Consider the following 14,344-nt stretch of genomic DNA (forward strand, 5'->3'; position numbering starts at 1 on the left):
AGCTGTCCATGCCCATGGCAGGAGGGTCAAAACTAGATGATCTTTAAAGTGCCTTCCAACCCAAACCATGCTATGATTCCACGATGTTGTTTAAACACCAAATCAACCCATGATGTAAAGGAAAGAGCAAGTGCCCTAGGAACAAGTAATGCTCTAGTGCTGGCAGTTTTAAGCTGGGCAAACTCAGGGCACTACAACTCCTGTTAACACCAACAGTTTCTTTACAAGTGATGTCATGCATCTGGAACCAGTCCTTATCATCAAAAAGGGGAAAACCCCAGCGTTTTTCTACAGTAAAGCATGTACAAAACAGAGTTGTTGCACGAGCGCTTTCCCTCCCTCCTCCCTGAGGCTTTCAGACAGCACTTGCAGCTGCTGAGCATTGTCAGAAACTCAAGCCAGAAACTTGGGTCGTGGTTGCCAACTCTGTGCCGTGCAATCTACAGGCACAGCTGGGCAGTTCCAGGATCCTGAGCACAGACCCCCTTGGGCCACACAGAGCCAGAGCCCCCAGCACACCAACCACCTGGCAACCCGCTCATGGGGCTGCAGCCCCGGCCTCTCTCCAGTCACGACATCCCTGTGACCCCACTGCTGCCTCAGGGGCCTCCAAGCCTGTCCCCTGCCTCCTCCTGCCCCGGCCATGTCCCTGAGGTGCAGCCACCTCTGAGACAGCCCAGTGGAAATGTTGGCCAGAAAAATTGGATTTGTTTCCCAGTATGCAACTGGCCAATAATTAGGCACTTGAGAGAGACATGGATTATTTATTTCCGAGCTCTGCAAGCCTGGGTGCTCGCTGGTATTCCACAAAGCAAGTACATCCACTATCAAAAATTTTTACTGTTTATTTATTTTTGCAAACAAAGGCATTAATGTTCCTTGGCTACAGGTGACACAGTTCTCTTATTATTCTATCTTCTACGGGTTAATGATTCCCTCACTTCTCTTGCTAATTAGCCCACATGTCCAGTCTTTCTCTTCTTTTGGGTCAGTGGGTTTCTTGGCTCAGTGGCCCCTAAGTTGATGGTTGTGATCTCCCTCTGCCACAATTACCTTTCACCCAGTTGGAGCTGATTCATCACAGTTGCTGAGTTGTCTTTATTAGTTTCTTCTTTATCTTGGCAGTTCTTGCCAAATGTCCTTGTGGCCCAGAAATTCTGCATTCTTCGTATCCACTAGCAGTGGAACATCCTTCTTTCCAACCTTTTGTTAACACCCCCCCCAGGTCTGAGATCATTGAAACCTGTTGAGCCCTAAACCTTAACCAGGCAATTCTACCGATAATAATTTTCCTTTCACTTAGAGCTGGCTTCTTAGCTGCCATCTGTTTCACGCATTAAATCTCCTTTCCTCTTGGTTAGGCTTGAAAGTGGACAAAGATCAAACATCAGAGAACATCCTTTCTTAGGAAAATTTTTACATATTCCACAGAAACAGCCGCTCCACAAGACTCCAGGGACAAGGCCGAGATGGTTTTTCCGTCAGCCCTGGTTGTAGGGCTTAGGGATGCCTTCGGATGCTTAATGTAGGTGTCTACCTAGTTAGGTGAGATGAGTTTTCCCAAGATGTCTACACTGTCCTTAACTTTCATGCTTAAACTCAAGTCTTCTTACCTTGCTGTCCTCTGACACAGTGGATGTCAGGTCCTTGTAGGAGTAGTCATTACACCTGGGTTATCTTCTAGAGTTCATTATGGCCAGGCCTACAAATTATTAATCCAGCCAAGCTACCTAAGTGTGAGTTTGAGTTTGTGGAATGCTACCAGATGCACCTTGGTGCACACGTCTATGCAGGAAAAGCTTCCTTCTTCCACATTATCTGAGATTCTGCATCACAAGTCATTTCAGTCCAAAATTGCAGGAAACACTGTTTCCAGCAGTGGAGTTTGATCTGCTCCTCTTCAAAAAAACTTTGCTAGCAGCAAAATTCAGCGCTCCAAGAAGGCTAGAGAGGAAAGCAGTTATTTCTCAAGCAAACAAATAAAACCTTCCTATGCAGAGTTCTGTTTCCTTATAAAATATGAACAAATTATTTTGAGTTGGATGTTAACAGAAAACAAAATGTGTGCAGGTTGTCCTTCCATTGCAATACCAGGAGTGGGGTTCTGCTGCACAGAGCAGAGAGGCCTGGGGCGCTCTCTGGCTGCCCTGTAGGGCTGGCCATGGTGCCAGAGCACAGGCTGCAGAGCCGGGCTCTGTGGAGCAGCAGCTGGAAGCCAGGCAGGTGCCATGGAACATGCACAGTGGCATGGACACCTCTGCATAGGTGACTCAGCCACACGGCAGGCTTTTGGAGGCTGGAGAGAAGAATGTCCCCAAATGTAAGAAGGGGACAGAGGACCATAAGAAAGAAAGGAACCCAAACAAGAAGGCAGAGGCTACAGGATATGCTGTCAGTGAGGAGTGCCCTTCTGGGAAGCCTGGCTCTCCTTCTGTGCCATATGGGGTACAGAGGGTTCCATTCAGGGACCAGGCACCTCCTAAAAGACAGTCCATTGCAGTGGTGACTGTTTTGATGCCTTATCCTCCTGTGGTTCTAGCTCTAAATAAAGTGTTAAGCTTATTTTTATATCAAGCCATGGACTTCATTGGTCTCTCAGGTACCAGTGGTGGAGACTGATGGGGTGAGGCTCATTTTCAGCTACAAAGCAGCCAAGTACATGAACAGGAAGGATCTGAAGGACAGAGCCCCCCATATTTTAAAAATTTGGAGTTTTTTATTTGATACACTATAATTCATACAACCTGCATGTGTAACACGGGAAAAATATCCCAACTTGCAATTACACTCAGGGCAATTCAGCAGAATTTTATAGAGATGTTGACCTTGACTGCAAGTAATGGTTACAACAGCATTAACCAGCTAGATAGGCAGGATGGTTCACGGGAGTTTATGCTGCATTGACTTTTTGAAATCAATACAGTTGTCACCAAAAAGCATCAGGAGTGCAGAGGGCAGTTTGCCTTCTCGTGCTGTACTTCGTTCACTGCCTCCTACAGTTGTCTTTGGTGAGCATTTTCAGCAAGTCAAATTCTGGGAAACATTTTGGACAGGAAAAGAATAAAAAACCCTCCTATGTGCAGGAATGAAATTCAGTGGAAATGTCCTGAAGGAATATCCCCATCACTAAGCACGGGGTAGAAGCTTATGAAGGATTCAAGCAGAATTAGTTGATGTTGTAAAGCGGCAATTGGTTAAAAGAACAAACCCATGAAATATTAAAATGAAAGTCTGACTGGGACAAGAGTATTCTTTTAAACTTTGTGAGCTTTTCAGCCATCACAATTATTTTTAACTAACAGGTTGCCAAGCAGTGAAAAGAGGAAGCATACCATTTTGTGCTGGAACAGATGTTCCCATTCATCATGACCTCTCATCTATTTTACATTTGTACATAGTCAGCATGAGTCAGGAAATTATTTTTTGTAGGTGAGAAGTAACTAAACAGACCTAATTGGTTTTATTTCCTTAAGAGAGAGGAGTTTCCCATTCAGAGAACCATTTGCAATTCTCTTTATGGGAGGGGTTACAGATCTATATAATCTCCAGGCAGAGCTACTGAGAGCTTAGAGTGAGTTATAGTGTGCACAAGGTAAGTTTTTTGGATTTTGGGCAAGCAAAGGGAATTATTGAATTTGAAATGAAGTCAGTGAATGGGTTTTACAGATTGTTTGTACTTTCTTTACTAACGTGAAGATTTTATGCATGAAACGTTAAAATATTAGTCAGCTGCTTCCTAGGTGTACAGAATGAAGAAAAAGAAATGTAGATCTCAGAAGTATGGAGTATTTCCTTATATGTCCTTCTTGCTATTGTAGAGAAGCTGATATGTTATTTAAAAGGGGAACGTGGTGGGGTTTTAGCCATTTCCCATTTGCTGCTGCTAATGCTTTAGCTTTATTGTTGAGACGGTGTTAATAACTGTGAGAGTGGTGTAAACCAGGCGCTGTCTGCATGTTTGCTGCTGCTGTGCTCACGTGGTTCTGAATGGGGCAGATGGTGATCTGCCTAGAAACTGTTGCTGCTTTATATTCCAGCAAAGGTGAAATTGTCAAAACAGGCATTGCCCTTTTGCTCTGTCTGTTGTAAAGGCAGATCTGGTGTTACCAGAGACAAAATTAACTTCTGTATCTTCGGAGGCTTGTCTAAAGAAATTACCGGAGCAGGGAGTGTTGTAAAAGAGATTGAATGCTCACAAGAGGAATAAATATTCCTTCCTGCCTCTTTATAATGGAGCATAATGGCTGCTGGTGAAAGCACAGCAATTGCTGAGTTAATATTGTGTATCTGATTAAACAGTAAACTGCATGCTGAGATAATGCCAAAATAAACAGAAAGCACAGTCTGCTTTTTGCTCAGAGCAGAACACTTTGGATGCAAATGGATTTGGTTTGCTTGTTCTCTGAAGTGGGCCAATGGCTCTTGGTACAGAGTTCTGCTTAACTAACCTGCATGGATAAAAGACATTTTTAAGGCAAGGTGATACAATGCAGTCTCTCAAAGTACTCTAACCTCTACCTCCTTTAGTAAGTCCAAAGTCTTGAACCATAAATCATTGGTTTCAAACAGGACAACTTTGAGAGCCAATGAGAGACTCAAACCCAGCATTCTGAATCTTTATTTTGCTAAACTTATTTTTTTATTCCAAATAGGAAGAAACTATCAGGCACGTGGAAACATGTCTGGGAAACCCAAGCTGCACTACTTCAATGGACGAGGCCGAATGGAACCAATACGGTGGCTGCTGGCAGCAGCTGGGGTTGAGGTTTGTCTCTGTTTTCTTATATCAAGAGCATGTGACAAATATGTACTTTTAACGTTCCCTATGAAAAATGTGACTGACTGACCTGCAGCTTCAAGGTCTGCATTTAGAGCATTGCTGACCAAGCCAACAACGACCATGCGCTTACCCTAAGCAGGGGCAGGTTCCAGTCTCACTTCCACGCATCTCGTGCCAGGCCTACTGGTAGCACCACAAATGCCTATCCCCTGTAGCTAGTGAAAGAGAAAATTAAAACGACAGCAGCAGAACCTGGCTTCTTACCTTCTGATCCCAGGGGTCAAGCACTTCCAGTTCTGAAGACCTTCAGTTAAATTTCAATGTTCAAAATAGCAAAAGACTAATTCTGCTACTACAACATAGCTTACCCCAGAAGGTACTTTCTATTATAAATCAAAGTTTTCTTTTTTGCCACTAAGACTTTCTGATATTGAAGCAGAGAGGAGTGTGGGGATCGGTGAGTTTGTGTGAGCTGTGAGGTTTTGTCATGGTGATGGCCAATGCGCCAGAAAGCTTTGAAATATTATTTATTTTTTAAAAAATAAAATGCCCCAAACACAGCTCGTTGTGCTTTCATTGTCCAAATGAAGAAGAAGCTAAACCATGGAACAACAGCTGAACTTTTCTTCTCTATTTCTTGCAGTTTGAAGAATCTTATCTGGAAAAAAAGGATGATCTGACAAAGTTACGAAAGGGTAAGATACCTTCACTATTTAATAATAACACTAACAATGATAATGATAACAACAATAATAGCAATAATAATAATAAAAATAATTTGTCTGAGAACACCTAAGAAGTCTTAGTCTCTTAAAAAGAAAATCTAGACTTGATCGTGCATGATATATCCCAAACACTGCAGTGTGTTAGGTGGCCTCATCCACCCAGTTGCTTCAATCTTCACTGAATCACAGAAGGGCTGAGGTCAGAAGGCACCTCTTGAGATCATCTATGCCACCTCCCCTTTTCAAGCAACACCACCTACAAGCCATTTGCCCAGTCCATGTCCAGCTGAGTTCTAAGTATCTCCAAGGATGGAGGCTCTCTGGCAACCTGTGCCAATGCAGAGTAACTTCCTACAGTGAAAGAGCCTTTCTTTAAGTTCAGATGACTGACTCTCCTTTGATTCAGTTTGATCCATTGCCTCCTGTCCTATCACAATACAGATTTTTGTCATCACATCATCTTCATTAGCATTTTAGGTTGCCTACGATGTTGCTGTTTTATAATCCATATGAAAACAGAGTTCCAGATCTCTGAGTTTAACCTGTAGCTCTGATGCATTCCTGCTTCCCAAGGCAACTACTCATCTTCTAGCTTCAGCTTTCATCTCTGTGAACATGATATTCACATTTCCTCCAAATCATATCACGTCTGGGCTCTTCCCTTGGCTTTTGAAAAACAGCTGAGCTAGGGTTGGCATGTGCAGTCCTGCTCTCCTTCAGGAATAATGACGTGACCCCCCTGCCACCTGCTGCCTTTCAAAAAGTATTTTGAGAGACAAGCATAAATGTAAATACGCCCTGGAAAACAGAGAGTTTCTCTGCATGATTGCCTTATAGTGGATGCAAAGACAGACATAGCTGACCAGTTATCTGATCTGAAATAGTATTCCATAAAGCAAAAATTCTCCCTCGCTCCTGTAATCTGTTGATCTCTTTCTGGAGGTTATTTTTACTTCTTCCTTGCTAGATCAAGGCTTCTGCAGACTCACATCAAGTGATACTTGGGTCTTGCAGGAATCTCATGGAACTCCCTCGTGATTCCCACCTCATGCCTGTACAGATGAGATGCCATTGTGCCAAGTCAGCATAGAAGTCACAAAGATACTGTGTGCTTTTATATTTGCATTATATGCTGAAAAGTCCTTAAATTGTCCAGATTTTCATAATACTTACCAGCGCATGACAGAAACTGCTGGATCGCATCCTTCAGTCCTTCTCATCTGTATTAATCTCCACGAAAATCATTTGAGTTAGGGCCATGCCGCACACGTCTTTTTCAGGGCATGAAAACTAAAAGTTCAGCATTTGGGTGCTTGCTCAAATCTGAAGAATCTTCAAGAAGTTGATTGCTGTAATATTAAGTTAGTCACATGTGGCTAAGAAATGGTTGTTTCATGGTAAGCATTTTCCCTCCCTTCTTGTAGGAATGAGGAAGATTGCCACCAAAAGAGTTGTCAAGCATGGGAACAGGCTTGCCAGGGAAGTGGTTGAGTCACCGTGTGTAAATGTGGCACCTGGGGACATGGTTTAGTTGTGGAGTTTGGCAGTGTTACGTTTACAGTTGGACTCGATCTTCAGCCTAAATGATTCAATGATTCTAAATAAACGATAATATGTGTGGTTACTTTGCCTGACCCCCCCCAGTGGTTCTCATTCAGAGACTGAGTGTCTCCTTGTCTTATCTCCTTTTCCCTAGATGGATCCCTGCTCTTTCAGCAAGTGCCAATGGTGGAGATTGATGGCATGAAGATGGTGCAGACCAGAGCCATTCTCAATTACATAGCAACGAAGTACAACCTCTATGGGAAGGACCTGAAGGAGAGAGCCCTGTACTGTAACAGTACCACGTTTTCTTGTTAGACCGCAGTTCATGCTACATCTCTGTGTAACACAGGAATATCCCAGCTCACAGCTAAATTCAGGGTGATAGAGCAGTGCTTCATGCAGCACGTGTTGACTGCGACTGCAGGTGACGTCCAGGGCAGTGATATCCAGCTCGATTAGATGGGCAGCATGGTGCAAGGCTGTTCATGAATCATCAGTCCAAGGTCAAGACAGTTATCAGAAGAAAGCAGTCAGGAGTGCAGACTGTCTTACTCTTGCTCCTCTTCAGTTTTTTCTGCAGAATGTCACAGCAGGCATTTTCATCACATCAGACTCAGGGACATGTGTTTGATGGGAACAAAAAACCTCCTCCTTCTAATAGCCAGGAACTAGAGTAGAATTAGCATTAGTAACTGACTATTTAACAACAGAACTCTTAGGGCACATGGTTTGACCGGAGGTCTTTTTAAATGCTTCAAATTAATAAGTACTGGTAAACAAATGTCAAGATATTTGTTAGGAATTGTATAGACCCACTGTTTAACTTACTAGGTCTGATTGGATTTTTAACACAATTCTGGATGACACACCTTCTAAGTTTGTTCTCAGGTTCAGAAAAACCATAGTACAGAGAAGTATCACCCCTAGTGAGAAGTGGAAGGGGGACAGTGTTTAGGTTTGGGTTAGGCACTTTGCATTTGTCTTTCACCCAAGCGCCTCCCACGTCCCTTGATGCAACTGCATTCTGGAGGGAACTACTCCAAGCTATAGATGTGAGATAGAAAAGGTGGAGATTTCCCAGCAACTCAGCGGGGTTATGCCAGCAGCTATTGTGGCATTCAGACCTACTGTGTTTGACTTGACCAACTGGATCTATTCCTTTCAGAATCGACATGTATGTGGAAGGAATATTCGATCTGAATGAGTTATTCATATACTATGATATCCAACCAGCAGATAAGAAGGAGCAACATTTTGTTAATATGATGGACAAGGCCACAAACAGATACTTCCCAGCCTTTGAGAAGGTATGTGGCAAAGATGTTGTAGCTTAATCGATACTGTTCTCCTGAAACTCCATCCTGAATCTGCACCAACAATTTTTATTGAGGAAAACACTTAGAGATACTGCTCTGGTTTTGATGGGGCTGAGATGAGGATGGAGACAGGACACCAAAGAGGGGACAGAAGGCACTACAGATCTGGGAGACGTGCAAAGCTGCAAAAACCCAGGACATGCTGAGCTTTACAAATGTCCATGTTTTAATCTGTATGTTGTTTCAGATGAAAGAAACTATTGCATCATCTTTTATGTCAAGTTTCTTCCTGAAGTGCAGATGCCCCTCTAACATACAATCTATGTAAAAGCATTACAGCTCCTTCTGTATCTCATGAAACTTAGCATTCAATGCAGCAGCATCGACTACTTAATCTACAGAAGGGAAGACAAGAGGAGTACAGCTGAGCTGACAGAAAGAAACACAGAAAAGAAGGGACTGATTAATCATGCCTAGGAAGATCAGAGCATTTGTTTTTACTACAGGTGTTTGTACTGCATTTCCTTCTTTCAAGGACAACTCTGTGCAATGTATGATCTTGCTTTGAAGATATCATATTAAGTAACAGAGAGAAAAGAAATCATCTCGTTCTCTGTTTTCAGGTTTTGAAAGACCATGGACAAGACTTTCTTGTTGGCAACCAGTTAAGCAGGGCAGATGTGCAGCTACTTGAAATCATTTTAATGGCAGAAGAGTTCAAACCTGATATTCTTGCCAAATTTCCTCTCTTGCAGGTAAATGAATGGAGAGTTTTAATGGACAATGCATTGGAAAGGACCATTGATTCAAACTGGCTGAGAAACAGGGGAGAGTGGGAGGGTGAGAAGTGACATACAAAATAACCAAATATGCTAAGTACTTTTAGCTGGCCTCAAATGCTGATGGTTATTGCCAGCTTCTGTCTTTGCAGCCACAAAAGCATAATAGAGGGAACCATGTAGTTTCTTCTGCAGCATCAATGCATAATGTTACTTTTAGAGCATGGATAACATCAAAATGTCTGACAGTTACAATGCTTCTTAAGCACAGTGCGGTTTTGATTTTGTTTTATAGAGTTTTAAAGCAAGAATAAGCAATATTCCCACAATAAAGAAATACCTGCAGCCTGGCAGCCAGAGGAAACCACCAATACGACCAGAAGATATACCCAAACTGAGAGCAATTTTCCACTGAGCAGCAGCCTAAAGCCACAGAAACCCTCATTTCATTGTGTTTGCTGATAGTGGCAAAGGGAAATGAATGAAAACAGTGAAAAGGTTGTTGATCTCTCTTTCCTTAGCTACAGCACTGATTTGAGACTACTGTTAACACTTCCAAGGGAAATCTATACAAGCATACCAGAAAATGGAATAGTTGACTTATTAGGGAGTATATTGGACAACACAAGGTACCTTAACTGACTAAAGAGAATACCTGAAATAAAGTCTTACTATTGACACTCAAACCCAGATTGTTAATTGACTTCTTGATGTTACTTATATACCTAAGAGCTCTCTGGTTCTGGCATTCCTAAGAATTGCTGGAAAATGATGAGAGTTTAGCCCAAACAGTAGGTGATGTACCTGTTCGGGGAAATGCCAGGAAAAGCATGCAGGTTCCGGTTAGATGGGATGACAGGTTAGGATTTGGATTTCCTCTGAGCTTAACTTGGAGGATGCTAGGACCAGAGGTCCTGCTGCACCTCTCTTTTGTGACTGGACAGTTAAACTCTTCTACTGCAGCTTCACCAATATTTCCTTTAACTAAAGGTCCACCGTAGCAGCTAAAAGCACTTTGCAGACTCGATGGAGAAACAAGTGCTTGTCACTAACTGTGAAGTTTAAAACTTGTTGTTTGAGGGAGAAGGAGTCAGATTGGTGTCACGTGTTAGAGAGACCTTGGAATGTAGCATTTCCTGTGGACTTACATCACTTTATATTCAATGAAGTTTAGTATAAGTTGCACTTAAGTTGTTCATTATAATCACATAAATCAAGTTCTGCTACTGAGGGGTTAGCAAGACAGTAGAACACATAACTATGTGTCTTGGTCTCAGGAAAGCTGTCCATGCCCATGACAGGAGGGTCAAAACTAGATGATTTTTAAAGTGCCTTCCAACCCAAACCATACTATGATTCCATGATATTGTTGAAACACCAAATCAACCCATGATGTAAAGGAAAGAGCAAGTGCCCTAGGAACAAGTAATGCTCTAGTGCTGGCAGTTTTAAGCTGGGCAAACTCAGGGCACTACAACTCCTGTTAACACCAACAGTTTCTTTACAAGTGATGTCATGCATCTGGAACCAGTCCTTATCATCAAAAAGGGAAAAAACCCAGTGCTTTTCTGCAGCAAAGCATGTATGAAACAGAGTTGTTGTACGAGCGCTTTCCCTCCCTCCTCCCTGAGGCTTTCAGACAGCACTTGCAGCTGCTGAGCATTGTCAGACACTCAAGCCAGAAACTTGGGTCGTGGTTGCCAACTCTGTGCCGTGCAATCTACAGGCACGGCCGGGCAGTTCCAGGATCCTGAGCACAGACCCCCTTGGGCCACACAGAGCCAGAGCCCCCAGCACACCAACCACCTGGCAACCTGCTCATGGGGCTGCAGCCCCGGCCTCTCCCCAGTCACAACATTCCTGTGACCCCACTGCCGCCTCAGGGGCCTCCAAGCCTGTCCCCTGCCTCCTCCTGCCCCGGCCATGTCCCTGAGGTGCAGCCACCTCGGAGACAGCCCAGTGGAAATGTTGGCCAGAAAAATTGGATTTGTTACCCGGTATGCAACTGGCCAATAATTACACACTTGAGAGAGACATGGATTATTTATTTCCAAGCTCTGCAGGCCTGGGTGCTCGCTGGTATTCCACAAAGCAAGTACACCCACTATCAAAACTTTTTACACTTTATACATTTTTGCAAAGGCATTAATGTTCCTTGGCTACAGGTGACATGGTTCTCTTATTACTTATTATTCTATCTTCTACTGGTTAATGATTCCCTCACTTCTCTTGCTAATTAGTCCACGTGTCCAGTCTTTCTTCTTTTGGGTCGGTGGGTTTCTTGGCTCAGCAGACCCTGAGTCGATGGTCGCGATCTCCCCCTGCCACAATTACCTTTCACCCAGTTGGAGCTGATTCATCACAGTTGCTGAGTTGTCTTTATTAGTTTCTTCCTTATCTTGGCAGTTCTTGCCAAATGTCCTTGTGGCCCAGAAATTCTGCATTCTTCGTGTCCACTAGCAGTGGAACATCCTTCTGTCCAAGCTTTGTTAACACCCCCCCCAGGTCTGAGATCATTGAAACCTGTTGAGCTCTAAACCTTAACAAGGCAATACTAAAAATAATAATTTTCCTTTCACTTAGAGCTGGCTTCTTAGCTGCCATCTGTTTCACGCATTAAATCTCCTTTCCTCTTGGTTAGGCTTGAAAGTGGACAAAGATCAAACATCAGAGAACATCCTTTCATAGGAAAATTTTTACATATTCCACATTTTGCAACAGAAACAGCTGCTCCACAAGACTCCAGGGACAAGGCCGAGATGGCTTTTCCGTCAGCCCTGGTTGTAGGGCTTAGGGATGCCTTTGGACTGCTTAACGTAGGTGTCTACCTAGTTAGGTGAGATGAGTTTTCCCAAGATGTCTACACTGTCCTTAACTTTCATGCTTAAACTCAAGTCTTCTTACCTTGCAGTCCTCTGACACAGTGGATGTCAGGTCCTTGTAGGAGTAGTCATTACACCTGGGTTATCTTCTAGAGTTCATTATGGCCAGGCCTACAAATTATTAATCCAGCCAAGCTACCTAAGTGTGAGTTTGAGTTTGTGGAATGCTACCAGATGCACCTTGGTGCACACGTCTATGCAGGAAAAGCTTCCTTCTTCCACATTATCTGAGATTCTGCATCATAAGTCATTTCAGTCCAAAATTGCAGGAAACACTGTTTCCAGCAGGGGAGTTTGATCTGCTCCTCTTCAAAAAAACTTTGCTAACAGCAAAATTCAGCACTCCAAGAAGGCTAGAGAGGAAAGCAGTTATTTCTCAAGCAAGCAAAGAAAACCTTCCTATGCAGAGTTCTGTTTCCTTATAAAATATGAACAAATTATTTTGAGTTGGATGTTAACAGAAAACAAAATGTGTGCAGGTTGTGCTTCCATTGCAATACCAGGAGTGGGGTTCTGCTGCACAGAGCAGAGAGGCCTGGGGCTCTCTCTGGCTGCCCTGTAGGGCTGGCCATGGTGCCAGAGCACAGGCTGCAGAGCCGGGCTCTGTGGAGCAGCAGCTGGAAGCCAGGCAGGTGCCATGGAACATGCACAGTGGCATGGACACCTCTGCATAGGTGACTCAGCCACACTGCAGGCTTTTGGAGGCTGGAGAGAAGAATGTCCCCAAATGTAAGAAGGGGACAGAGGACCATAAGAAAGAAAGGAGCCCAAACAAGAAGGCAGAGGCTACAGGATATGCTGTCAGTGAGGAGTGCCCTTCTGGGAAGCCTGGCTCTCCTTCTGTGCCATATGGGGTACAGAGGGTTCCATTCAGGGACCAGGCACCTCCTGAAAGACAGTCCATTGCAGTGGTGACTGTTTTGATGCCTTATCCTCCTGTGGTTCTAGCTCTAAATAAAGTGTTAAGCTTATTTTTATATCAAGCCATGGACTTCATTGGTCTCTCGGGTACCAGTGGTGAAGACTGATGGGGTGAGGCTCATTTTCAGCTACAAAGCAGCCTAGTACATGAACAGGAAGGATCTGAAGAAGAGAGCCCCCTGTACTATAAACAACTTGAGGTTTTTTATTTGACACACTATAATTCATACAATCTGCATGTGTAACACGGGAAAAATATCCCAGCTTGCAATTACACTCAGGGCAATTCAGCAGAATTTTATAGAGATGTTGACCTTGACTGCAGGTAATGGCTACAACAGCATTAACCAGCTAGATAGGCAGGATGGTTCACGGGAGTTTATGCTGCATTGACTTTTTGAAATCAATACAGTTGTCACCAAAAAGCATCAGGAGTGCAGAGGGCAGTTTGCCTTCTCGTGCTGTACTTCGTTCACTGCCTCCTACAGTTGTCTTTGGTGAGCACTTTCAGCAAGTCAAATTCTGGGAAACATTTTGAACAGAAAAAGAATAATAAACCCTCCTATGTGCAGGAATGAAATTCAGTGGAAATGTCCTGAAGGAATATCCCCATCACTAAGCACAGAATAGAAGCCTATGAAGGATTCAAGCAGAATTAGTTGATGTGACTTATGTAAAGTGGCAAACCATAAATGAGAGTCTGACTGGGACAACAGTGTTCTTTTAAACTTTGTGAGCTTTTCAGCCATCACAATTATTTTTAATTAACAGGTTGCCAAGCAGTGAAAAGAGGAAGCATACCATTTTGTGCTGGAACAGGTGTTCCCATTCATCATGACCTCTCATCTATCTTACATTTGTACATAGTCAGAATTAGTCCGGAATTTATTTTTTGTCGATGAGAAGTAACTAAACAGACCTAATTGATTTTACTTCCTTAAGAGAGAGGAGTTTCCCATTCCCAGAGAACCACTTGCAATTCTCTTTGTGGGAGGGGCTACAGACTTATATAATCTGCAGGCAAAGCTACTGAGTGTTGGGAATGCTCCGATGGAGACTTGTGAGTGGTGGAGAGAAGTTAATGAAAAGAAATCAGCAGAAGAAAAGGAAGAAAAAAATATCAGAATGTACTTACCCCGTGGCGCGCTGAGCGCGGTTGTCGGAACTGTGAGAGTGTTTGTTTCACCGTGCCTTTACTCCGTTGTGCAATTATTTTATTATTAGTATAATATATTTCCTTATAAAAATGTGTCGTACCCTACACTGTAACCCTGTTACCCTTTTTCCTATTGGTTCAATGTAAGCCCTTTCCTGATTCCTCCTTCCCTGCGTCACGTGTCCTCCCCACAGGCAGTTTCCCATTTGTCCATGTTCAGACAGTTCCGCCCCTTGTTGC

At 43.3% G+C, this 14,344-nt stretch overlaps 1 protein-coding gene and 2 long non-coding RNA genes across 5 annotated transcripts in view; 1 reads left to right on the forward strand and 2 right to left on the reverse strand.

Moving 5' to 3' along the window:
• Positions 1-14,294, reverse strand: part of LOC135412035 (uncharacterized) — a 38,864-nt gene extending 24,570 nt beyond the window's left edge. The window contains exon 1 of the long non-coding RNA XR_010429465.1: positions 14,084-14,294. This is a non-coding gene — a long non-coding RNA (uncharacterized LOC135412035). The remainder of the gene's footprint in view (positions 1-14,083) is intronic.
• Positions 869-13,445, reverse strand: LOC135412036 (uncharacterized). The gene is made up of 2 exons (XR_010429466.1): positions 11,332-13,445; positions 869-900 (listed from the first exon to the last, which is right to left on the reverse strand). It is a non-coding gene; the product is annotated as an uncharacterized LOC135412036 (long non-coding RNA).
• On the forward strand, positions 3,451-9,831 carry LOC135412028 (glutathione S-transferase-like). 3 transcript variants are annotated; one of them, XM_064650365.1, is made up of 7 exons: positions 3,455-3,592; positions 4,653-4,765; positions 5,424-5,475; positions 7,202-7,334; positions 8,216-8,357; positions 8,990-9,121; positions 9,441-9,831. In XM_064650365.1, exons 2-7 carry the CDS (start codon positions 4,679-4,681, stop codon positions 9,558-9,560), a joined length of 666 nt encoding a protein of 221 aa, XP_064506435.1. In that variant the 5' UTR covers positions 3,455-3,592; positions 4,653-4,678; the 3' UTR covers positions 9,561-9,831. The 3 variants fall into 3 exon arrangements, with proteins under 3 accessions (XP_064506436.1, XP_064506435.1, XP_064506437.1); XM_064650367.1 differs by lacking the exon at positions 3,455-3,592 and adding an exon at positions 4,474-4,479; XM_064650366.1 differs by lacking the exon at positions 8,990-9,121 and having other exon boundaries at positions 3,451-3,592.
• Positions 14,295-14,344: the final 50 nt, after the last annotated feature.

This window comes from Pseudopipra pipra, chromosome 3 (genome assembly GCF_036250125.1).
Source record: "Pseudopipra pipra isolate bDixPip1 chromosome 3, bDixPip1.hap1, whole genome shotgun sequence".
In the NCBI taxonomy this organism is placed as follows: domain Eukaryota; kingdom Metazoa; phylum Chordata; class Aves; order Passeriformes; family Pipridae; genus Pseudopipra; species Pseudopipra pipra.